This window comes from Lepidochelys kempii, chromosome 3, assembly GCF_965140285.1.
Source record: "Lepidochelys kempii isolate rLepKem1 chromosome 3, rLepKem1.hap1, whole genome shotgun sequence".
NCBI lineage: Eukaryota > Metazoa > Chordata > Testudines > Cheloniidae > Lepidochelys > Lepidochelys kempii.
In genome coordinates, this window is record NC_136382.1 from 139910250 (window position 1) to 139935735 (window position 25486).

Below are 25486 nucleotides of genomic sequence, written 5' to 3' on the forward strand. Positions count from 1 at the left end.
GCATCAGGATACAGGCATATGACTCGCGTTAGTGGGGCACACTTACCACTTCAAAAGTTTAACCCTAGACTTCACAGCTCTTTAGGACAGTCCAGTGAGCACCACAGACACAACATGGGCTAGGACTGCCATACAGTCTGACTGGGATTGTATCTTATGGCTCGTCTGCACTAGACGCGGTACATGGGCACAGCTGCAGCAATGCAATCTCAAAGCACTGTACAGACATTTGAAATCACTTAAGGCAGACACCTCTTCAGAGAAGAGTAGCAACAGAAGGATAAACAATGCAATGCAAACTGAACAACAGTGTAGGGGAGTGAGACATTCTGGCCAAGGACATTGGGCCTAACTAAGGCTACGTCTACACTACGCAGCTTTTAGCGACATGGCTGTGTCGCCACAGCTGTGCCGCTAAAAGTCGTGCAGTGTAGCTGCTGTTTGTTGGCTCTCCTGCTGACAGAAAAAGTTGACCCCGCACGAACGGCATTTGCGTTGTCGGCAGGAGAGTGCGCTGTTCAGACTGGCACTTGTTGTGGCAAAACTTTTGTCTGTTGGGGGGAAGGGTTTAACACCTCTGAAAGACAAAAGTTTTGTCCAATTTCCAGGGTAGACATAGTTTTAAAGTATTGGGGGATCTCTAACATCCAACTAGAACAAACAGCTCTGTTTTTAAGGTCTCATCAATGAAAGCCACGCTCTTCTTTATTTCATGTAACTTGGAAGCGTGAAGAGCTGAATTGAACCTGCTGGGATACAAACCACTGGTTCCATGGAGTCTAGGTATTTCCAGGCTAAAGTTTGGCGATCTGATCCATCCCCTCCCAGCTCATCTTTTCTTACGAATGAGCTTAATCCTGGTGCATTTCATGTCAGGGTATTTGATCCTAGAAGCATAACTGGACCATTGAGAGAACTAATCATTCTTCCCAGTGTTCTGGTGAGCTTCTATAACTCTGCTGTAGCAGTGGTGATAGCAAATATCTCTTCAGTACCAGCTATCAGTACAGCAGTAGTTCATGAAAAGGGGAGAGAACAACCTAAAAATCAATCCAAAAATCAATCTTATTATTTAACATAAGCAACACAAAAGATCTAAAACTAACTGACCAATTGAAAATAGCAATAAACAAACCCCCTTGCACTTAAGCAAACACAACAACATTGAATGGATTTTATTGATAGGCTTTTCTGTGGCACTTGCTCTTCATGGTAATACCAGAGGGCATAATAGACATTAATGATTTTAGCCTCATGCAACTCTCTGTGTTGGGGCCCTGGATACAGATTGCACTTCTTCCTCCCTGTCCTTCGTCTGCTGCCACTGTCAGAGCATAAAGAGTAGTGGTGTTAGAAAGCCCCATTCCAATTCATCTTCAGAAATGTAATGGGAGGGGCACTCTTCCTGCTCAGAGGCAGTCTGCTGTTCCCCATCCACTGTCACTTAAAGCATTATTTTTTTCATATTGAACTCTGAAGGTAGACACAATTGGGGTGCTCTTTGCTCTGTCTGTGACACCTGATCTACTGTCCCACTCACTGAAGGCTGCTATCAGCCAGAGTCCCTCATTCCTGTAGAATCATAGAATCATAGAATATGAGGGTTGGAAGGGACCTCAGGAGGTCATCTAGTCCAACCCCCTGCTCAAAGCAGGGCCAATCCCCAATTAAATCATCCCAGCCAGGGCTTTGTCAAGCCTGACCTTAAAAACTTCTAAGGAAGGAGATTCTACCATCTCCCTAGGTAACGCATTCCAGTGTTTCACCACCCTCCTAGTGAAAAAGTTTTTCCTAATATCCAACCTAAACCTCCCCCACTGAAACTTGAGACCATTACTCCTTGTCCTGTCCTCTTCTACCACTGAGAATAGTCTAGAACCATCCTCTCTGGAACCACCTCTCAGGTAGTTGAAAGCAGCTATCAAATCCCCCCTCATTCTTCTCTTCTGCAGACTAAACAATCCCAGTTCCCTCCGCCTCTCCTCATAAGTCATGTGTTCCAGACCCCTAATCATTTTTGTTGCCCTTCGCTGGACTCTCTCCAATTTATCCACATCCTTCTTGTAGTGTAGGGCCCAAAACTGGACACAGTACTCCAGATGAGGCCTCACCAATGTCGAATAGAGGGGAACGATCACGTCCCTCGATCTGCTCACTATGCCCCTACTTATACATCCCAAAATGCCATTGGCCTTCTTGGCAACAAGGGCACACTGCTGACTTATATCCAGCTTCTCGTCCACTGTCACCCCTAGGTCCTTTTCTGCATAACGGCTGCCTAGCCATTCGGTCCCTAGTCTGTAGCTGTGCATTGGGTTCTTCTGTCCTAAGTGCAGGACCCTGCATTTATTCTTATTGAACCTCATCAGATTTCTTTTGGCCCAATCCTCCAATTTGTCTAGGTCCCTCTGTATCCTATCCCTACCCTCCAGCGTATCTACCACTCCTCCCCGTTTAGTATCATCCGCAAATTTGCTGAGAGTGCAATCCACACCATCCTCCAGATCATTAATGAAGATATTGAACAAAACCGGCCCCAGGACCGACCCCTGGGGCATTCCACTTGACACCGGCTGCCAACTAGACATGGAGCCATTGATCACTACCCGTTGAGCCTGACAATCTAGCCAACTTTCTACCCACCTTATAGTGCATTCATCCAGCCCATACTTCTTTAACTTGCTGACAAGAATACTGTGGGAGACCATGTCAAAAGCTTTGCTAAAGTCAAGAAACAATACATCCACTGCTTTCCCTTCATCCACAGAACCAGTAATTTCATCATAGAAGGCGATTAGATTAGTCAGGCATGACCTTCCCTTGGTGAATCCATGCTGACTGTTCCTGATCACTTTCCTCTCATGTAAGTGCTTCAGGATTGTCCTCCTGCAATCTGCAGGCTGAGAGCTCTGCTCCTGAACACATTATAAACAAGGCCTCTTGTTACTTTATGGCAAGATGGACCTAAAACCTACAACAAGGTCCCTGATGCTGCAGCCAACTGGGACTTCAGCTGCAGAACTCAGTAAACTCAAAAATGGAAGTTTTAAGGAACTCAAATACAAGCAGTTCACTCTCTAGGGAAGGCTGGTCTTGTAAGTAGTGTGACAGGGTCAGGCCAGATGGCTACAAAAGAGTGGTCGAAGGTAGATACATTAGTTCCAGGTTAAGCAGGTCCCTTTTCACACGGTAAAATAACAGGGACTATTCCAGAACACTCAGGAACTTTCTAGAACTAATTAAGGCAGGCAGGCTAATTAGGAAACCTGTAGTGAATTGGGAAGCTGCTAGAATTAATTGAGGCTAATCAGGACACCTGGTTTAAAAAGACTCCCACTCCAGTTAGTGAGGTGCACACAAGGAGCTGAGAGTGAGAGGGCATGCTGCTGGAGGACTGAGGAGTACAAATGCTATCTGGCATCAGGAGGAAGGTCCTGTGGTGAGGATACAGAAGGTGTTGGGAGGAGGCCATGGGGAAGTAGCCCAGGGAGTTGTAGCTGCCACACAGATGTTACACAAAGCACTATAGACAGCTGTGATCCACAGGGCCCTGGGCTGGAACCCAGAGTACAGGGTGGGCCCGGCCCAGGTTCGCCCCATGGCCCTATTGGATACAGGAGGAGTTGACTTGGACTGTGGGTCCCACCAGAGGGGAAGGTCCCTGGCCTATCTCCCGACCCACTAGGTGGACCAGCAGAGACTGTGGGGATTGTTCTCCTTCCTTTTCCCCATGCTGGCCAGTAATGAGGTTATCTGAGTGAACGGCAGATTTGAGCCACGAAAGTGGCCAAACTGAGGGCTACTGTGAATCTCTGAGGCGAGCAAAATCCGCCAATGAGTGCAGGACCCACCAAGGCAGAGGAGGAACTTCGTCACAGTAGGTACTGTCTTAGTACTTGGGAACAGTGGGTTCAAAGCCTAGCTCTGCTACTGACTGACTGTGTGACCTTGGGTCTAGTAAGGGTTGTATTTTTCAAAAGAACTATTAAATTAACTAAAAGGGTGTATTGGGTAATTTCTCTGATGAAGCTTGGCATAGAGGGAGAATTGTAAAGGCACAAATGGCAACTATTTGCCTATCTCCCATTGGCCATCAGTGGGAGAGGGGCACCTTGCAGCCATTTGTGCTTTTCAAAGTCTCCTCAAATGCTGTTAGTTGGTCGCTAATTCCCACTAAGAACAATGGGCGCTTCTGGGCACTGCATGTGCCTAATGGGAGCCTAGCTTTCTTTAAAATCTGGCAATAGCTGCAGATGCTGAGCACTTGGGAAAAACTGACCTTTAGTCTCTCTCTGCCTCTGTTTCCCATCTGTAAAATGGGCAGCACATTTATTTCTTCAACCCATTGTCTGCCTCGTCTATTTAGACTATGAGCACTTTGGGGTAGAAATTTATGTGAGAGTGGCCAAAAGCTAATATGATGGGACCTGTCATAAATATAAAGGGAAGGGTAAACCCCTTTGAAATCCCTCCTGGCCAGGGGAAAGCTCCTCTCACCTGTAAAGGGTTAAGAAGCTAAAGGTAACCTCGCTGGCACCTGACCAAAATGACCAATGAAGAGACAAGATACTTTCAAAGCTGGGAGGAGGGAGAGAAACAAAGGGTCTGTGTCTGTCTGTAGTCGTCTTGGCCGGGGACAGAACAGGAATGGAGTCTTAGAACTTTTAGTAAGTAATCTAGCTAGGTATGTGTTAGATTATGATTTCTTTAAATGGCTGAGAAAAGAATTGTGCTGAATAGAATAACTATTTCTGTCTGTGTATCTTTTTTGTAACTTAAGGTTTTGCCTAGAGGGGTTCTCTATGTTTTTGAATCTAATTACCCTGTAAGATATCTACCATCCTGATTTTACAGGGGGGATTCCTTTATTTCTATTTACTTCTATTTTTTATTAAAAGTCTTCTTGTAAAACACTGAATGCTTTTTCATTGTTCTCAGATCCAAGGGTTTGGGTCTGTGGTCACCTATGCAAATTGGTGAGGCTTTTTATCCAACATTTCCCAGGAAAGGGGGGGTGCAAGTGTTGGGAGGATTGTTCATTGTTCTTAAGATCCAAGGGTCTGGATCTGTAGTCACCTAAGCAAATTGGTGAGGCTTTTTACCAAACCTTGTCCAGGAAGTGGGGTGCAAGGTTTTGGGAAGTATTTTGGGGGGAAGGACGCGTCCAAACAGCTCTTCCCCAGTAACCAGTATTAGTTTGGTGGTGGTAGCGGCCAGTCCAAGGTGTAATATTTTGTACCTTGGGGAAGTTTTGACCTAAGCTGGTAAAGATAAGCTTAGGAGGTTTTTCATGCAGGTCCCCACATCTGTACCCTAGAGTTCAGAGTGGGGGAGGAACCGTGACATGGTGGCACAGTGGTGGGATTAACCTGAAATCATTTTGAGATCCAGTTGAGATTTTTTGAACTAGAAATACAGATTTTAAAAAGGAATTTTTAGGAAGTCCAGGAAGCAGCTTTGAAACTGAAAGCAGCTTGGTTTCTCTCTGCTTTGTGGCCAAGCAGAGACAAAAGGGGATTGATTATCTTGTGAATTGCAGGTTTTCTTTGCCTGGAGGCAGGGTACTTAACTCCTGCAGGGAAATTCACAGTCTTCCAACCCAGAGGTTTTTTTTTTTTTCTTTTCTTCCTAAAAGTAAATAGGGTGTGTGTGCTCTACCCATTTGCCTGGAGACAAAAGTGGCAGGGTTTTTTTTAGGATTTTGATTTTTTTTTGTTTTACAAGGAGCACAGGTTTGAAAAGAAATTTTTTTTTTCTTTGGGCTGGGTAAGCAGGTTTCCAAGTGGTTGGAGGTTTTTTGCTTTAATTTGGGCCCAGAGCAGAGACAAGGGAATTGTCTTTTTCTGTAGGCTGACAATCACTATCAGAGAATAGGTATTCTATTCCAGCACAGCAAAATTTTACAGCCAAGTTTTGTTTGTTTATTTCTAAACCTCGGGTGTAAAGTTAGTTAAAAACAGAGAGGTTAGAATGGCCAAATCCTCGGCTCGACTACAGCTGGAATTAGCCAAATTTCAGGCTGAGGAAAAACAAAGGGAACATGAAAGACAGATAGAACTCATGCGGCTGGAGAAGGAGGTACAGGAGGCTGCCCACAAGAGGGAAATGGAGGCAAGGAAGCATGTGGAGGAGATGGAGAGGATAAAGGCCCAGCAGAATATACCAACAAACCCTAGCAATCCTTCTCCAGGTACCACTTCCCATCCCAGAAAGTTCCCCACCTACAAGGCAGGTGATGATACTGAGGCCTTCTTAGAAAACTTCGAAAGGGCCTGCCTTGGGTACAACATCTCTACTGACCAATACATGGTAGAGCTGAGGCCGCAGCTCAGTGGACCCTTAGCTGAGGTGGCAGCTGAAATGCCTAAAGAACATATGAACAAGTATGAACTGTTTAAATCCAAGGCGAGAGTCAGAATGGGGATAACACCCGAGCAGTCTCGTCGGAGGTTCCGAGCCCTAAGGTGGAAACCAGACATGTCATTTACCCGACATGCCTACCACATTGTGAAACATTGGGATGCCTGGATATCAGGAGCAAGTGTTGAATCTCCAGTAAATTTGCCCTTCCTAATGCAAATGGAACAATTCTTAGAGGGTGTTCCTGAGGAAATAGAAAGATACATCCTAGATGGGAAACCCAAAACTGTAATCGAGGCAGGAGAGATTGGAGCCAGATGGGTGGAGGTGGCAGAGAAGAAGAAAACTGGTCGCAGTTGGAGCGGAGACCAGAAGGGACCACCCCAGACCACACCCTATTACCGGGGGCCGCCCAAAGCCCCACCTACCTCCCAAAGAACCCTCCAGACCCCTTATCGTCCCACCACCCCGTTCTCCAGCAACCCTCCTCGCCCCAGTGACCCGTCAGCTGGACGATGTTTTAAGTGTAACGAGCTGGGGCATGTAAAGGCCAACTGCCCCAAGAACCCCAACAGATTACAGTTCATTGCACCGGAATCACACCAGAGGTCCACAGGCCCAGATACCTCCCAGATACCCTTGGAGCGGAGGGAAACTGTGAGTGTGGGCGGGAAGAAGGTCACCGCGTGGAGGGACACCGGAGCACAAGTGTCAGCTATCCATGCTTCCTTAGTGGACCCCAATTTAATCAACCCAGAGATCCAAGTGACGATTCAACCCTTCAAGTCCAACTCTTTCAATTTGCCTACAGCCAAGTTGCCTGTCCAGTACAAGGGCTGGTCAGGAATGTGGACTTTTGCAGTCTATGATGATTATCCCATCCCCATGCTGTTGGGGGAAGACTTGGCCAATCACGTGAAGCAGGCCAAGAGGGTGGGAATGGTCACCCGCAGCCAGGCTAAACAAGCCGTGAGGCCTAGCTCTGTTCCGGAAACTTCTATCAGGACCCAGTCAGAGGTGATGGACCCGGACCCCAGGCCAATGTCTGCAACAGCAGTAGTGGATCCAGTCCCAGAGACCCAGACGGAACCAGTCCCAGAACCGGAACCAGCCGAACAACCAACACCAGACCCCGTGTCAGCACTGAATCCAGTACTTGCAACCTCAACACCAGAGGGCCCCACCGAACCTGAACTGGCAGCAGCCAATAACCCTACACAAGAGGCTCAGCCGGAGCCTGAATCCCAACATAGTGCACCAGCGGAGAGCGGTTCACAGTCAACAGAAACAGCTCCATCCCCTATATCGCTTCCAGAGGGACCAAGCCTAGGTCCACAATCCCATGAGGAACTGATGTCTCCAGCATCAAGGGAACAGTTCCAGACCGAACAGGAAGCAGATGAAAGCCTCCAGAGAGCTTGGACGGCGGCTCGGAGCAACCCACCGCCTCTCAGCTCTTCTAATCGATCCAGGTTTGTTGTAGAAAGAGGACTTTTATACAAGGAAACTCTTTCTGGTGGACACCAGGAAGACTGGCATCCTCAGAGACAGTTGGTAGTTCCAACTAAATACCGGGCCAAGCTCTTGAGCTTAGCCCATGATCACCCTAGTGGCCATGCTGGGGTGAACAGGACCAAAGACCGTTTCGGGGGATCATTCCACTGGGAGGGAATGGGCAAGGATGTTTCTACCTATGTCCAGTCTTGTGAGGGGTGCCAAAGAGTGAGAAAACCCCAAGACCAGGTCAAAGCCCCTCTCCAGCCACTCCCCATCATTGAAGTTCCATTTCAGCGAGTAGCTGTGGATATTCTGGGTCCTTTTCCGAAAAAGACACCCAGAGGAAAGCAGTACATACTGACTTTCATGGATTTTGCCACCCGATGGCCGGAAGCAGTAGCTCTAAGCAACACCAGGGCTAAAAGTGTGTGCCAGGCACTAGCAGACATTTTTGCCAGGGTAGGTTGGCCCTCCGACATCCTCACAGATGCAGGGACTAATTTCCTGGCAGGAACTATGAAAAACCTTTGGGAAGCTCATGGGGTAAATCACTTGGTTGCCACTCCTTACCATCATCAAACAAATGGCATGGTGGAGAAGTTTAATGGAACTTTGGGGGCCATGATACGTAAATTCGTAAATGAGCACTCCAATGATTGGGACCTAGTATTGCAGCAGTTGCTCTTTGCCTACAGAGCTGTACCACATCCCAGTTTAGGGTTTTCCCCATTTGAACTTGTATATGGCCGTGAGGTTAAGGGGCCATTGCAGTTGGTGAAGCAGCAATGGGAGGGATTTACACCTTCTCCAGGAACTAACATTCTGGACTTTGTAACCAACCTACAAAACACCCTCCGAACCTCTTTAGCCCTTGCTAGAGAAAACTTACAGGATGCTCAAAAAGAGCAAAAAGCCTGGTATGATAAACATGCCAGGGAGCGTTCCTTCAAAGTAGGAGACCAGGTCATGGTCTTAAAGGCGCTCCAGGCCCATAAAATGGAAGCATCGTGGGAAGGGCCATTCGTGGTCCAGGAGTGCCTGGGAGCTGTTAATTATCTCATAGCATTCCCCACCTCCAACCGAAAGCCTAAGGTGTATCATATTAATTCTCTAAAGCCCTTTTATTCCAGAGAATTAAAGGTTTGTCAGTTTACAGCCCAGGGAGGAGACAATGCTGAGTGGCCTGAAGGTGTCTACTACGAAGGGAAATGTGCTGGTGGTGTGGAAGAGGTGAACCTCTCCATGACCCTTGGGCGTATGCAGCGACAGCAGATCCAGGAGCTGTGCACTAGCTACGCGCCAACGTTCTCAGCCACCCCAGGACTGACTGAACGGGCATACCACTCCATTGACACAGGTAATGCTCACCCAATTAGGGTCCACCCTTACCGGGTGTCTCCTCAAGCTAAAACTGCCATAGAACGGGAGATCCAGGATATGTTACAGATGGGTGTAATCCGCCCCTCTGAAAGTGCATGGGCATCTCCAGTGGTTCTAGTTCCCAAACCAGATGGGGAAATACGTTTTTGCGTGGACTACCGTAAGCTAAATGCTGTAACTCGCCCAGACAACTATCCAATGCCACGCACTGATGAACTATTAGAGAAACTGGGACGGGCCCAGTTCATCTCTACCTTGGACTTAACCAAGGGGTACTGGCAGGTACCGCTAGATGAATCTGCCAAGGAAAGGTCAGCCTTCATCACACATCTCGGGCTGTATGAATTTAATGTACTCCCTTTCGGGCTGCGAAATGCACCCGCCACTTTCCAAAGACTTGTAGATGGTCTCCTAGCGGGATTAGGAGAATATGCAGTCGCCTACCTTGACTATGTGGCCATATTTTCGGATTCCTGGGCAGACCACCTGGAACATCTACAAAAAGTCCTTGAGCGCATAAGGGAGGCAGGACTAACTGTTACGGCTAAGAAGTGTCAAATAGGCCTAAACAGAGTGACTTACCTTGGACACCAGGTGGGTCAAGGAACTATCAGCCCCCTACAGGCCAAAGTGGATGCTATCCAAAAGTGGCCTGTCCCAAAGTCAAAGAAACAGGTTCAATCCTTCTTAGGCTTGGCCGGTTATTACAGACGATTTGTACCGCACTACCGCCAAATCGCTGCCCCACTGACAGACCTAACCAAAAAGAAACAGCCAAATGCTGTTCAGTGGACCGGAAAGTGTCAGAAGGCCTTTAACAAGCTTAAAGCGACACTCATGTCTGACCCTGTACTAAGGGCCCCAGACTTTGACAAACCGTTCCTAGTAACCACAGATGCATCCGAGCGTGGTGTGGGAGCAGTTTTAATGCAGAAAGGACCTGATCAAGAATTCCACCCTGTAGTGTTTCTCAGCAAAAAACTGTCTGAGAGGGAAAGCAACTGGTCAGTCACTGAAAAAAAATGTTATGCCATTGTCTACGCTCTGGAAAAGCTACGCCCATATGTTTGGGGACGGCATTTCCACCTGCAAACCGACCATGCTGCACTAAAGTGGCTTCACACCGTCAAAGAAACTAACAAAAAACTTCTTCGGTGGAGTTTAGCTCTCCAAGATTTTGATTTCGACATCCAACACATTTCAGGAGCTTCTAACAAAGTGGCTGATGCACTCTCCCGTGAAAGTTTCCCAGAATCAACTGGTTAAAATCGTCCTTGAGATGTGGAAAATATTGTTAGTCTTTATGTACTTGGTAGTATATTTAGAGATGCATGTGTCTTATTAACTCTGTTTTCCTAGAGCTCCAGGAAGAAATCCCAGCCAGTGTTTCACCCTAGCTGAGATTTGGGGGGCGTGTCATAAATATAAAGGGAAGGGTAAACCCCTTTGAAATCCCTCCTGGCCAGGGGAAAGCTCCTCTCACCTGTAAAGGGTTAAGAAGCTAAAGGTAACCTCGCTGGCATCTGACCAAAATGACCAATGAAGAGACAAGATACTTTCAAAGCTGGGAGGAGGGAGAGAAACAAAGGGTCTGTGTCTGTCTGTAGTCGTCTTGGCCGGGGACAGAACAGGAATGGAGTCTTAGAACTTTTAGTAAGTAATCTAGCTAGGTATGTGTTAGATTATGATTTCTTTAAATGGCTGAGAAAAGAATTGTGCTGAATAGAATAACTATTTCTGTCTGTGTATCTTTTTTGTAACTTAAGGTTTTGCCTAGAGGGGTTCTCTATGTTTTTGAATCTAATTACCCTGTAAGATATCTACCATCCTGATTTTACAGGGGGGATTCCTTTATTTCTATTTACTTCTATTTTTTATTAAAAGTCTTCTTGTAAAACACTGAATGCTTTTTCATTGTTCTCAGATCCAAGGGTTTGGGTCTGTGGTCACCTATGCAAATTGGTGAGGCTTTTTATCCAACATTTCCCAGGAAAGGGGGGGTGCAAGTGTTGGGAGGATTGTTCATTGTTCTTAAGATCCAAGGGTCTGGATCTGTAGTCACCTAAGCAAATTGGTGAGGCTTTTTACCAAACCTTGTCCAGGAAGTGGGGTGCAAGGTTTTGGGAAGTATTTTGGGGGGAAGGACGCGTCCAAACAGCTCTTCCCCAGTAACCAGTATTAGTTTGGTGGTGGTAGCGGCCAGTCCAAGGTGTAATATTTTGTACCTTGGGGAAGTTTTGACCTAAGCTGGTAAAGATAAGCTTAGGAGGTTTTTCATGCAGGTCCCCACATCTGTACCCTAGAGTTCAGAGTGGGGGAGGAACCGTGACAGGACCCTCGTCTAGGTTGGGGCTTCTAGGCACTACCATAATACAAGTAATAATTTGTGGTGTTTTGATATTCAAATCTGTTTATTTTATAGTGCTCTCAGATTCCCTATATACTGCAAATATTGGTATTGTGGTCACATTGCTCCATCAGAGAGGTCACCCTGGAAGGGAAGCTGGGTTTTGGCAGATGCATGTGGGATCGATGCAGACGTTCAAAAACATGAGGAGGGTGTCCTTGGTACTGGGGAGCAGTGGCATCTCCTCTTTCCCTCCCCATTGGTGGGAGGTGGGGTGGGGACCAGTTTAAATTCAGTGGTGAGGATTGACTTCCTCCCCAGCAACTGTTTCCCTCCTTGAAAACAACTAGCTGCCCTTATTCTTGGTTCACATTTTGTGCCTAAAGACAAGAGACTTAACTTCTCAAACATGAAATCCTAGATAGTGGAGCACAGCTATGTGGTGACTTAAAGGGAAAGGGGTAATTACAGTCATTTGTGTGACCACATCATTGCATTATATACCAGTGGTTAGTAACACTGACAGCTAAGATCTGACGGTTCCCTGATGAACCCGGAAAAATGAACAGACTTATCTCTTCATGTGTCTCCTAACTGGACCTACAAATTTAATGATAAATACTGTTTTCCACATGCACAGCACCTTTTATCTGAAAATCATTTATAAAGTTACATTCTCTTCTCCATTTTAACAGATGCCCTTCCTTGGCCTTGCTTTCCTTACCCAAATTTACACACTAACCTAGTCAAGAACTGATCCCTCTCTACTAGTCCCCACTCTAACTAAAAGGCAGTGAAAGGCTGGAGAAAGGACCAGTATGATGTAACAAACCCATAGTGGCCTAATTTAAGCTCTAAAAAGCCACAGCTGAAACACAGCTGATTCATTACCAGATGGCAGATTTTTTGTCCCCTTTTGATTTCTTATGGACCAGAATATGTCTTCTGTGATTTGCATTTTATTGGGTTCCATCTGCTAGGAAACTTATGTATTTTCCCAAAAACTTTAAACCAACTTAACTTTAAAACTGTGTGTCTTCTTATCCGGATTGTTTTGTATAATTTAGCAATTTGGTGAATTATTTCAAACAATGCTGAAATGAATGCACTGGAATACTCCAGCAGACCAGTCATTATATTTTTATAGCCTGACAGTGCTTGCCACCTGGTTAAGTGTTGATCCAGCTGTAAAAGGTTTATATGCATTCTTTTGGCTCACTAAGGCAGATGACTTATTGCCCCACCTAGGTATAAAGAAGGAATGGAGTGGCTCTCTGGGGAGAGAATGCAGTGATCCTCAGAGAAGAACCCTAAGAAGATTTGAGCTGACATCTATTTTTTTTTGTTTTCTTTGTTAATAGAACTAAATCCAGGCAAAGGGTGACTTGAGTTGTTGTTCTGTGTAGTGTGTTTGTAGAGCAGGTTGGGAGAGGCACTAGTTTATACTCTGAATGGCCCAGGTCTAAAGGACAATGCATCTGTACAGTCTCTTCCTCAAAAAGCTTTAAGATTATACTTCTCAAAGTAAATAACAAATAAAGCTGTGTGAAATTTGGCTGACTTGGTTCTGAGGTTCGGGTGAATGTCCTCCAGTTTTGATCCATGTGTTTTTGCTCTCTGAGTTCTGCTTCAAGTTTGGAGTGACCAAGTAAAACTTAGTGATAACTATCAAGTTGTAACTGGTTTTGTGTCTTAAGCTATTTAGGAAGGGCTACGTTGATTTTTATATGGTGCTAAAGGCTTCTCAGTATTTAACTGTTAATAAAGCCATAAATCTGGTATGATTTTGATGCCACACCATAAATATGTTAATGTCTGTTTGAAATTGGGCCCAGGTTCTCTTTAAAGGCATGTGAAAAATAGCAAACTTTTCAGTGCAGCTGGTTTAAGTGTTGGGGTTTGTATCTGAGCCAAAATCCAGGTGTGTTGGTGTTGCTTTGGGTTTTGCTGGAAATGTTTGAAATAATTAGCAGGAAAAAACTACTATATAATATGAGGACCAAATTTCAAAAGTGGCTTCCTAAATTGTGTGCAAACATCAGATGGGTACAAAAGGCTTGATTCTCATTTACACCTTTTCACCACTTTGGCAACATTAAAGGGCCTTAAAGAGTGAGTTAATTACACTTTAAGCAGTGTAACGGGGTCTAGAGGCAACTGAGCATCAAGCCCTTGGTATGAAAAATACAAAGATTTAAGCAGGATTTGTGTTTGCAGTCCTGGCAGCCATTTTTAAAAAACTAGACTGTTTATTCAGAATCTATTTTGCGATAGTCTGCATGTTGGACACAGAATGGGCCATGGATATTTTCTGTTCACAGGTGATGATAAAGTTCTCCGTTTATGGCATCCCAATATAAACACCAAACCAGTGGGGAAGCTGTTGGGACACTTATTTAGTGTCATGGAGATTGTCACAAATGAAAAAGATCAGCACATTATTAGCCTTTCCACTGCAAAGGTAAAGTACTGTCCCTTAACTTCATGAAAACCACTGTTGTGAATGCTTGTAAAGTTAGTTACACTTTGAGTTACCTCTGCTGATGGTATTAGGTTTTAATTATCACATTTTTATTAGAGTATTTTACACTGTACACAATGTACTAAACTCTTACACATGGCTCATAAAGGACTTTCCTGCAATGAAATATGTAATTTTTTTTAATATTCAAATTATTTTATACTATGAACCAAGGCCGCAGGAGTCCCGGCGCCTCCCATGGGACTCCAGGAAATAGTCTCAGAGAATTTAACATGTTTAACTTAACTTAATTCTGTTCTTTAACAGTTATCAGACACACAACACGATGGGAAGAGTCAACATGATTTTTGTAAAGGAAAATCATGCCTCACCAATCTACGAGAATTATTTGCGGGGAGTCAACAAGCATGTGGACAAGGGTGATCCAATGGATATAGTATACTTAGATTTTCAGAGAGCCTTTGACCTGATCCCTCACCAAAAGTTCTTAAGTATAGGAAGGAGTTGTGGGTTAAGAGGGAAGGTCCTCTTATGGATCAGTAACTGGTTAAAATATAGGAAACAAAAGGTAGAAATAAATGCATACAGATCTGGTCACCCCATCTCAAAAAAAGATATATTGGAATTGGAAAAGAAACAGAAAAGGCAACAAAAATGATTAGGGGTATGGAACGGCTTCCGTATGAGGAGAGGTTAAAAAGACTGGGACTTTTCAGCTTAGGAAAGAGACGACTAAGGGGGGAATATGATAGAGGTCTATACAATTATGACTGGTGTGGAGAAAGTAAATAAGGAAGTGTTATTTACTCCTTTTGATAACACAAGAACTAGGGGCCACCAAATGAAATGAATAGACAGCAGGTTTAAAACAAACAAAAGGAAATACTTCACACAATGCATAGTCAACATGTGGAACTCTTTGCTAGAGGATGTTGTGAAGGCCAAGACTACAACAGGGTTAGAAAAAGAACTAGATAAGTTCATGGAGGATAGTCCATCCATGGCTATTAGGATAGGCAAGGATGCAAAACCATGCTCTGAAGTGTCCCTGGCCTCTGTTTGCCAGAGGCTCGGAATGGGTGATATGGGATGGATCACTTAAGCACCTGGCATTGGCCACTGCTGGACGACAGGATACTGGGCTAGATGGACCTTTGGTCTGACCCAGTATGGCTATTCTTATGCTCTACTCACTCTTAGTAGTCCCACTGAAGTCAGCAGGACTGCTCACACCATGTAAAATTAAGCACATGCTTAAATCCTTGCAGAATCAGGTCACTAGACAACATTACAAACCACACACATGAGACTTAGAAACAAACTTTCTTTCCATTTTACACTCGGTGAAGTGGAGGCAGAGGCAATGAGATTTGTCCAAGGCTAGAGAGGGGAAGCCATGTTAGAGGTAGAATTAGCACTCAGAAATTCCTAGCTCCCAGTCCTGTCCTCAGACCTGTGGATTATGCCTCACAGGGTTGTCAGCCTAAAATATTCATAGTAGAGGTGAGTGAAATTCAGAAATTCCATCCTCTGGGAAATTATAATATTTCAACTTTTGCTCTGGAGATGAAAAGTTGAGACCAAAAGTTTTCACACAACAAAATAGTCTGAAAAACTTCAATTTGGAAATGTGAAAATGTTTTTCTCCATTTTCAATCAACACAAAACATTTTGACTTTCTGAATCAAAATATTTTCATTTTGGTTTGTTGAATGGACCTGGAATGCTTTGTTTTGAGTCAGTTCAACATTAGATAGGCAGCCCAGATGTGCCTACCTTTAAGATGTAATAAAGGCACAATACAATATTTGCTTGGGGGGCGGGAGGGATCTGCTGCTGCCTGATTGGTTACTTTTGTTTTCACTTGGTGTCTGGTTGACCAGCCAGTCTGTCACTCTGATGCTCATATCTTCGAGGTTCTAATATACAAGTGACTTGTGGGAGTTCAGGTTGCCTGGGGGCCCCCATTATCTCCTATGGGCCAGCCTCCCTGGTGGGACTATGTCTTCTATGATGCGCCTACATCTACATGACTTCCATGAAGTACCACACAGCTTAGTCAGAGGAGAATTCGTATTACACCATGGGAGCTGTAGTATTTCCAGGAGCACAGCCCATAGGAAGGAATGGGGGCTCAAACTACGATTCCCATGGGGCAATGTGGCACAATAGGGAAATGCAATTGAATATTGAGCTGACAAAGAATTAAGGGTTCAACAAATCAAAATATTCCAATTTGGATTGAACCCCCCCAAAATGAAATCTTTTGTTTCAATTTTTCCAATGGAAAATCAACATTTTGGCAAAATTGAAGTTCTCCCATGAAAGGTTTTTGATTTTGTGAAAACTATATTTTCTTTCAGAAAATAATTCTGATGCAAAATTCCCAACCAGCTCTAATTCTTAGCCTCCTATGTATTGATCTGTTAATTAGTGGTGGAATGAGAGGAAAATAAAGAATACATCATGAGTTGCCACTTGGTATGAAGTCCTTCACAAAGAGTGGACCTTGTAATGGCAAGATCTAAAGAAAGTAACTTGAAAGGGATTAATGGATCAAAGTATTGATTAAGTGAAAACCAGACCTTCTTTTTGATGTCAAATGTTACATGCTGGCTATAGAAGTTGGAACTCTCACAGGAAAAGCCATCAAAAAATCAAAAGTAAAAATGTTAGGTTTGTTCCCGCTCTCATTTAACTCAATGGGAGTTTACTGATTGACTTCAAAGGGAGCAGGATTGGGCCTTTTCAGTATAATTCTTGGAGAGTTAGTAAGATGAACTCTATTGTTTCTGATTTTGATTCAACGTTATATCTTCATCTGAGCCAAACAAGCATCTCTTCCAGAAACCTTAAGCTGTGCCAACACTAAAGCTTACCATCAGACTCAGAAAGTCCATTACTGTCCTTTACTGACAGCAAATGATACTGGCTGGAAACAAGACAGTTGCATATATTCTAAAAAGCACAAGCTCGTTCTTTAAGGTGATTAATTTTCTCTTCTGGGCTTGTTTCCCTGGATGTTTTTCCTTTGCAAATAAATGACACCCTGTCTGCAGACCTCCATTTATGATATAGTCCTTAGCTCAAACAAAAGTGAGCCACAAGAGGCACCTTAGAATCCCTCTTAAATTAATTCCCCCATTCGAAAGACTTCTTTCAATATAGAAAGGAGAATCAGTCTCCTTCTGAAGAGATTACAGCTGGGAAGATGAGGTTAATCTGCCTCTCCGCATAGATGAACATTCAATTACAATTTTCCAGACAATATTCAGAAAGTCTAACAAGGGAGAAGCTAGTGAAATCTGAAAGTATGAGGCAACCCTGACCTTTACTCCTCCCTAATATAAAGGAAGGTGAGAAAGATCAGAATTCACATAGGAGGCACCAGGTCCCTTCTTAGAAAAAAACTGTACTATTCAAAAATACAGTACTGTTTATCTTCCCTTTAGGTTCTGTTGCTTTCTTTTTTGTGAAAACCCACCCTGAATGGTTAGTGTCTCAACCTGCCCAAATTGCCTAGACTTTGGCCACACTGAGCAGTCTGCACTGCCTCTTGCTTTTGGTGCAACAAGGTATTGTCTTTGAGCACTTCTATAATAACATTAGTGCCTTCCTCCTGCAATTACAAATCTTCCTTTTTTCCCCATCCAGCTTTCTACATTGCCTTTTGATTAATAGCATTTTATTATTTCTAAATCACCTGAGTGAAATCCTAGCACCACTGAAGTTGATGGGAATTTTGCCATTGGCTTTAATGGGACCAGACTGTCACCTCCGCAGATGACAAATACCAAATTTTGTCTGGAGTTTCATACACACGTTCCGTTTCCCCCACTCCACAAGTTGAGGTAGGCTGAGTTCACTAGTATCTAAAGCTGCATGCCTTCTAGTTTCTATGGCTATTAAACCCAATATTGACAACACAGCCTTGAAATCTGCCTTCAGCTGCCATCTGCCTTTCTTGTCAGACATTTGAGAAAACGTTTCTCCAGTGCCTCCGGCTTGTCTTTATGTTTCTTTGAAGCCTCTTTTTACACAGCACACAAATTCTTTAATAGAAAGTTAATAAAAACTCCATAATAAGCCAAGAGAAATAGCCTGTAAAATAACCAATAAGTCTGTGCTGATGGGTACATGGGAAAGAATAGCCTTCAAACATGGTGCTGTTGAGAAATTCAAAACTTGGTTAAAAATATTTCCCTCTTTGGACCCAATTCTGTACTTTCAGGCTGCAATGCTGCATGCCCAGTAATCAAACGTTCATTGTAATATGGACTTTTACAGGGTTTTGGCTTAAATTTAGCTTGAGGAATATCGGGAGAAAGCATTCATTTTCAACACTATTTCCCCAGCACTGTCACTCCATCAGCCACCTGAGGCAATACCTCTTGAGATTTACCAACATGCCTGCACCTCTCCCACAAGCAGGGGTGAAAGTAACTTAAAGGACTTACCAGTACTCAGGAGTCCTGAGCAGGGGGTGTGGCCTCAACCAGAAGAGCCGGGGCCTTTAAATACCTGGGCCCTTTAAATCAAGATTTAAAGGCCCCAGGGCTCCGGCTGCAGCTCGGAGCCCCAGGGCCTTTAAATCACCCCCAGAGCTCTCAGCTGCAGAGGCAGCTGGGAGCCCCAGGGCTCAGGGGTGATTTAAACGGCCCTGGGCTCTGGCCGCCACTACCACAGCAGAGCTCCGGGTCCTTTAAATCACCACTGGATCCCTGCCGCTGCTACCCCGGGGCTCCGGCAGCAGGGCTCGGAGGGGGCTTTAAAGGGCCCGGGGGCTCTGGCCGCTGCAGAGAGCCCTGGGGGCGCTTTAAAGGGCCTGGGGCTCCCTGCAGCAGCTGGAGCCCAGGGCCGTTTAAAGCGCGGCCGGAGCCCTGCCGCCGCTACCCCAGGGGCTCCAGCAGCAGGGCTCAGGTGGCGGTTTAAAGGGCTCGGGGCTCTGGTGACTGCGAGGAGCCCGGGGCCCTTTAAAGCGCCAGCCTGGGGAAGCCGGTCTGGTCCGGCATAGCGTACTGGCTCTTGCCGGTACGCTGTACCGGCTTACTTTCACCTCTGCCCACAAGTTGCTGGTACCTCCTACACTCCGGCTGCCTGGTACTGGTCTTTGGGCTCTTACTTGCAATGTGACAACTCTCTGCAGCAGGGTCATTTCATGTTAGGACAAAAAAAGCAATAGGGAGACAACCTCTGACTCTCTCATCCTCCTATGGCAATGGCTGCCAGACAGATTAAAAGGTGGTTTGATTGCTTTGTAGATGGGAGCAAACTGTGTTTTAACTGTGTCCTCAGAATGCATAGGCCATTCTGCCCTAGGCATTAGTGTACTTTGGGATGATGGCTAGTTCTAGTGTACGCTGCAAGACTGAAGTGTGTTTTAACTATGTTTGGCACCACCATGTTATACCTGAGTTTCTGACATTGCTGTTTGTAGAGTGTAAATGGGCTGTTAGATAGTAAATTCTCTGCAGAGAATGTGTCCTACTTTTTTATAAAATCTATTAGATGTTTTTTCAACTTCTCTATGAGAGGTCACCTATTCTTTCAAGCTTTTTAGACTTGTACCATAAGACCTATGTGACTTATCTATTTAGAGTCAGGATCAGCCGATGTGTCACTAGCAAATTATTTCTCCACTAGAGTATTCCTTCAGTTCTTCCAAAAGGAAAAATCTAACTGCTCACTCATACCTCAGTTCAGCTACTTCATGACACTCCCTTAGGCTCTGATCTAGCTAGTACTTACGCATATTTTAATTTTACGTACGAGTAATCTATCTGATGCTAATGGGACTACTCAAATGCATACTATTACTCATGGCTGAGTTTGCAGGATCGACACCTTGCACAATAGGTAAAGTTCCCACCTAATAAATGATATTGAAAGGGAGACGTGTTTTCAAGGCTGGAGTGCCAAGTTATTAACAACTGTATTGAATGACTACGTAATTCATAGGTGGCCGAAATGAGACTGATGGATCAAAGCTAGCCTGAATATGTATAATGTGGTCTGTGTCCACTCCATTTTCAGTACGGAGATGCAGTCCATCTACAAATCCCATCATGCAATGCTCCAGGGTCCTGGTTTAGTTCTGTAGTCTCTATGCAGTATAATTCTATATTAAAGATGAGTGGTTACAATCTGCTGTTAAGTGAAAGTTGAGTGCCTGGATACCAAATGTTGTCTGTGTAATCCTCATTTGGGCAATGTTTGGGTACCTTAGGGATAGTTGTGATAGATATAATTATTAGCAAACATCTGTCTTAAGAAAAATGGAATGAAAATAAATCAACAGCAGGCAAGTTTTTGGGGTTTTTTTTGTTTTTTTTAAAGCTACATAACCAGTTTTGCCAAAAGCCTGAGGGCTTGTTGGTTGGAAATTATTTCTGATAGAAGGTGTAAGAGGTTGCTACATCCTGCTGATGAAATGAAAGCCGTTTTCTAGTGTTGAAATTGTACCTGATAGCGTGAGACTTTTTTTTTCCTGACTTTTCCCAAAGGCTGTTTTCTTGGATTTGCATCATATGTATAACCTTGCCACCCACTGATCACTAATTCACTTGCGTATTTTATCATTCCATGATCTCTGTACCTTAAGAAAAATCAGCTGAGGAATTTTTGTGTGTAATTGTGAGATACATAATATTAAATATCATTGCTTTTTGTCTGCCAATTGGAGACTCGACATCTGGGGATAATTTATCCAGTAGCTTAATTAAAATGGTGATAAATTTCCCTTTAAGTTCATTTTTAGTTACATTTTGAAAAGATGTGAGGTTTGTGGGGTAGGAGGTTGAGAGAGACACTTAGGGAGAATCCAGATATATTTAGTTCTATACAAAAAATACAAATATTGTAAGGATGTGGCTAGTCTACTTTGTTGACAGTCCAACTGAATGCCAAGCAGTTGCTCTCGTTGTTCATTGGCCTGTGAATACAAATAAGAATTTGTCACATGGGGGTGTGTGACGATGTAAATGTATTCTAGAAAATCTTCATAAGTAAAATGTGAGTGAAATACAAATTATGTGTAACTCACTAATGGATTTCGCTAAAATGAGAGAGGCTCAAGCTTTTAGTGCTGAAAGTACAAGGTTCAATCCTTGCTGTTAGACCAAGTGGGGTCACTTATATAGACAGAAACTATTAGTTGTGTATATAGAAATGTTTTTAAATAAATATATTAGGGGCTCAGGCACTCTCACCTCAGCTGTGCTACACTGTCTACACTGCTATTTATAACTGTGCTAGCTGGGCATGCGGTGTCTATACTCCACACACCACCGATGAAAGTGTAGATGTACCTTATCTAATTCCCAAATTTTATTTGTCCAGATATTCACCGTAAGCATACGAGCCATCTGCAGCAACTTTCCTCTACAAGTTTTCCTAAGGTCTATCACTATGCCTCATATATAACATGCAAACTCATACGTAACTATTGGAAATGTTGCAATCTTTTTTGTACGGCTTATCAGTATGAATGTATTTAATTCATTGTCTGAACCGACTCCACAGAAGCCATTAGCCCAGTTTGGTGTGCAGTGAATGGTTTTTCAAAATGGCTGCAACATTTTTCCTCTTGATTTTATGCATGGAATTCCCAATATGAATATAGTTTTTGAGAGTTACCAAGAACAGAATGAGAGAGATAATGTTTTACAGTGAGTTTATATCTGGTCTTTTACATCTAAAAGAAATTGGAATAGAAAACAAAATGGCTCATTCAAGTACAGAATCAACATCTTAGGACACTTACTAAAAAACCTCTTTATGGAAGGGAGATTCTGATAGTACATATATACTTCTAGAAGAAATGCTACCTCAGACTTCAGAATTACAGCTGAGTGATACACCTTGCTGCTTCAGGATATACGGGTAGATAATGAGCCATGACATGGATTAGGCATTGTAAGCCAAAGGCAAGAACACACAGCATAAAGGTTATTAATCTACCGTGCTGAGGGCTATATAGGCAGAACACTCTTTTAGCAATTGTAATTAATTAATATATTTAGTGTTTTAAAGTGTGCTCAGTCCTCTGCCTCTGAAATCTATGGCAAATACTCTGATTGACTTGAGTGGAAGCATAGTTGGGCCTGGAATTAATTATAGAGAGGTGATACTGTTTCCATAATTAAAGGCCTTGATTCCGCAATATACAATGCATGGGTGTAACAGTCCATTTGTACATGGTAGGAATAGGGGCTATGGTTGCAATCACTTTCCCATTGAATTCCCTTTTAAGACCTGTATGCTTTCAAATACATGGGATTTGTTTGTTTATTGGCATCAAGTATATTAAGAAAATTGATTAAGCATTTGGGGATTTAAATGCCTTAAAAAATGAATGACAATTTTATTTTTATTTTTTTGCAAATATGTATAATGCTTCTGACTCTGTTTATCTACCCAACCATCTCCTAGTCCCACAAACTACACACAAACAACTAGATTTTGACACTGGTTGTTGTAGAAGTCAGTTTTCAGGAGCAAGAATTGTCGAAAGTTTAAGAAATTAACATACGTAAACTCTGCAGGATACTCTGTGCAACAGAGACAAGAGAATGTACCTGACACCCACGCACTGGGAATGGTTCTGTAGTCCTGAAGCTTCACCATAAACCAATCATCCAGCTCCTCAGCAGTCAGTAGCTCAGTCCCAGGAGGCTCCAGATAGGTCTGCACTGGGGCTGTCTGGCCCTGGGAGATGAAATACTTCTTTCTGAGCTGACTGTACTCGTGTGTCATGATCCCTTATTCCCTTGTGGCAACTGTTCCCTGTGGTCTGTCTGCCCCTAAATTAATCCCCTGTGACTTCAGGAATGGACAGCAGTGACAAATAGTCATGGGATCAAACCCCAAATGCAGTGTGTAACCATATCCTGTGTGGGCCATACCTGCCCATGTCAGATACCTGAGGGCATTTCTCTTTTTCGTACTTTGCCAACTCTTGTACAAACCTGCCAGGCCAATGCAGTCTCACTGAACTGACTTCTGCTACCCCTCACTCACAATTTACCACCATGTCCCCAACTCCTCCAAACCTAGAACTCCCATATCATGCCCTGCCTGTACCTACGTGACTAGTACCCCTACTGGGTGCTGCACCTTCCCACACTAACCCTGTGACATCCCACTGCCAACCCCACCCCTACATCTCAGCTGCTTTACCTGCCTGCACTGCACTCCACTCCACTCCCTGCCCCCACACAAAGCCCAGGCTATGTCGAGACTCTTGTGCAATCACACTTGAGCCAGTTACATTTTTAAAGAGAGGCAGCATGGTCCAATAGATAGTACTCATGACTCCCAGTCCAGTGCACTTGGTTTTGTTCCTGGCCCTGCCACTGACCTGCTGTGTAACCTTGGTCAAGTCACTTCTCTCTATTTCAGTTTCCCCATCTGGAAACAGGGGATAGTGCATTACCATGTTGTAACATGTTTTGAGATCTATGAGGCTGTATGTTCGCAGCTAATAAGGCTCTGCACAGGCACATAGGGTACCCTGCAGAATCAAGGCCTAAATAGCAATTATGTAAGTGATGGGGGTGATAAAGTAAAATTACAGAAGAAAGAAAAAGCCCTTGCAATCTTAGGGTGCAGACAGTGGTAATGAGGTTGGAATAGCTGGTGAGAGAAGCAGGGATCCAACCTAGACAGAGCAATACTGTGTAAGGTATGTCTCTCTTCTTCAATACTTTCCTTCCTTCCTTCCCAACTTGGTGCCCAAACTCTGCATGGACTCTCCCTCGATATGGAGATTTTGCCCATTACTGTTTTCTTCTGACATCTTGAAGCTAAACCAAATAACAAAATGTCATTCTTTTGCATTACAAAATGTCTAGAATGCTCAGTTGGCTCAGGACCAAACCACCCACCACAAAGATGGCCCCCGTGGCATATTGGAAACTCATTTTAAAAAATGACAAGCTATCACCTTAAGTGTGAGGGATTTCCTGCCCTGCTTGCCTTGAGGTGATTTGGGTTTGAGTCAGTCAACAGACTGCCTGTCTGAAATGGGACAGCTTTACTTAAGGGGTGGGGGAAGGGAAATATCTCACTGCTTGGGGAGCAGCCTGTTTCTTCTCTTTCTGGTTTTGGTTCCTATGTGTTTACTTCTTAAAATTCAGAACGATAAATTATGTTGTATTTCAATGTACCAGCAAGAATATTTATGGGTTTATCCAAGTTCTCTGTAGGCTGTAAACATAACAGCCACCAATGTTGCATTGAGACTACTAGGTTAGGAGCCATTGAATTAAAGCATGTGGTGGAGGGATGATATGAAAAGTGATCTTTCACTGTGTGCTCTGAAAACAAGTGCAGTAAAATCAGTGAATGTGCTTGGACATGGTGGCCCTTTTACTGAAGACTTCTTAGGAGACAACTACTCCATTCTTTCTTTTACTCATTGCGGGGTCCAGGGAATATAAACACTTGGCTGATTTTGTGTGCTTTAATTTTAAACATCAGGCTGCTAAAAACTAAGGGCTAAAACCTTCTTCTCCTACCCACCTCAGTAATCTATTGAACTCAACGGGTCAATATTCTTTCCTTTTGTAACACCATTGGCTCTAGTGGGCTAAACCATGGAAGGGACCCACTGGGGCTACTTGGGTGAGTGAGGTGAGCAGGATATGGCTCTAGCCAAATCCAGCCATGGGTTTCTAATTGCCATGTAGACATTCCCTAAGAGGCTGTCGGTGGGGTGTGGCACAGGGAAGAGGAGGAGGAGGGGTGTTGATCTCTTGCATATCTGCTTTGGGGCATGGCAAAATCTGACTCCCAATGCACATTGCCTTTTCTTCAATCTGCATCACACAGCTTCTCATATAGGCACAAAATCAAATATATTGTTAAAAAAAACAGGGAAAGCAGAGTCCATCATGCATATTTTGTTTTAATTATCACTGACCAGTTTGTGCAAAACCCTAGGTGTTCTGGTGGGGGAAGGATAGGAAGTATGGTACTTCATTATCTTGATTAACATTAGTATGGCATGGCTTTGGTCTGGTTCACTCAAACCTTAATGTTATTGAAGTCCAGTATCCTCTATCTAAATGCCTTTAATGCCAAGCTTGCTCTGAGATGCCACAGTGCATGCCATGTGAGGTTGTCACATATGCCTCCTGTCTTCTGAAAAGCTAGATGGAGCTGTGTGCATCCTTGCCTCAGAGGATTAGTGTTGACACTTACTCTAACCTACTTTGAAGTCAAATGTCATTCTTTTAAGGATGTATTCATAATGTAGTCATTGGATCTTCCCAAAATATGAGGGCAGCTGAGCTGTAAGCATGATGTTACATTAACTAAAAATCTAATCCAAGATTGTACTGAAGTGTACTGTATATCAATACCATTAAATGTAATCAAGATAATTGGAACAAAGACATTTGGGACAACTGATCCAGTCA

General features: G+C 43.8%; 1 protein-coding gene across 1 annotated transcript in view; it reads left to right on the plus strand.

Annotated features, from left to right (window-relative positions):
- The window catches only part of WDR64 (WD repeat domain 64), a 140058-nt gene that overhangs the window by 49775 nt on the left and 64797 nt on the right, over positions 1-25486 (plus strand). The window contains exon 10 of the mRNA XM_073336679.2: positions 13906-14045. Coding sequence (XP_073192780.1) covers positions 13906-14045 — 140 coding nt within the window. The remainder of the gene's footprint in view (positions 1-13905; positions 14046-25486) is intronic.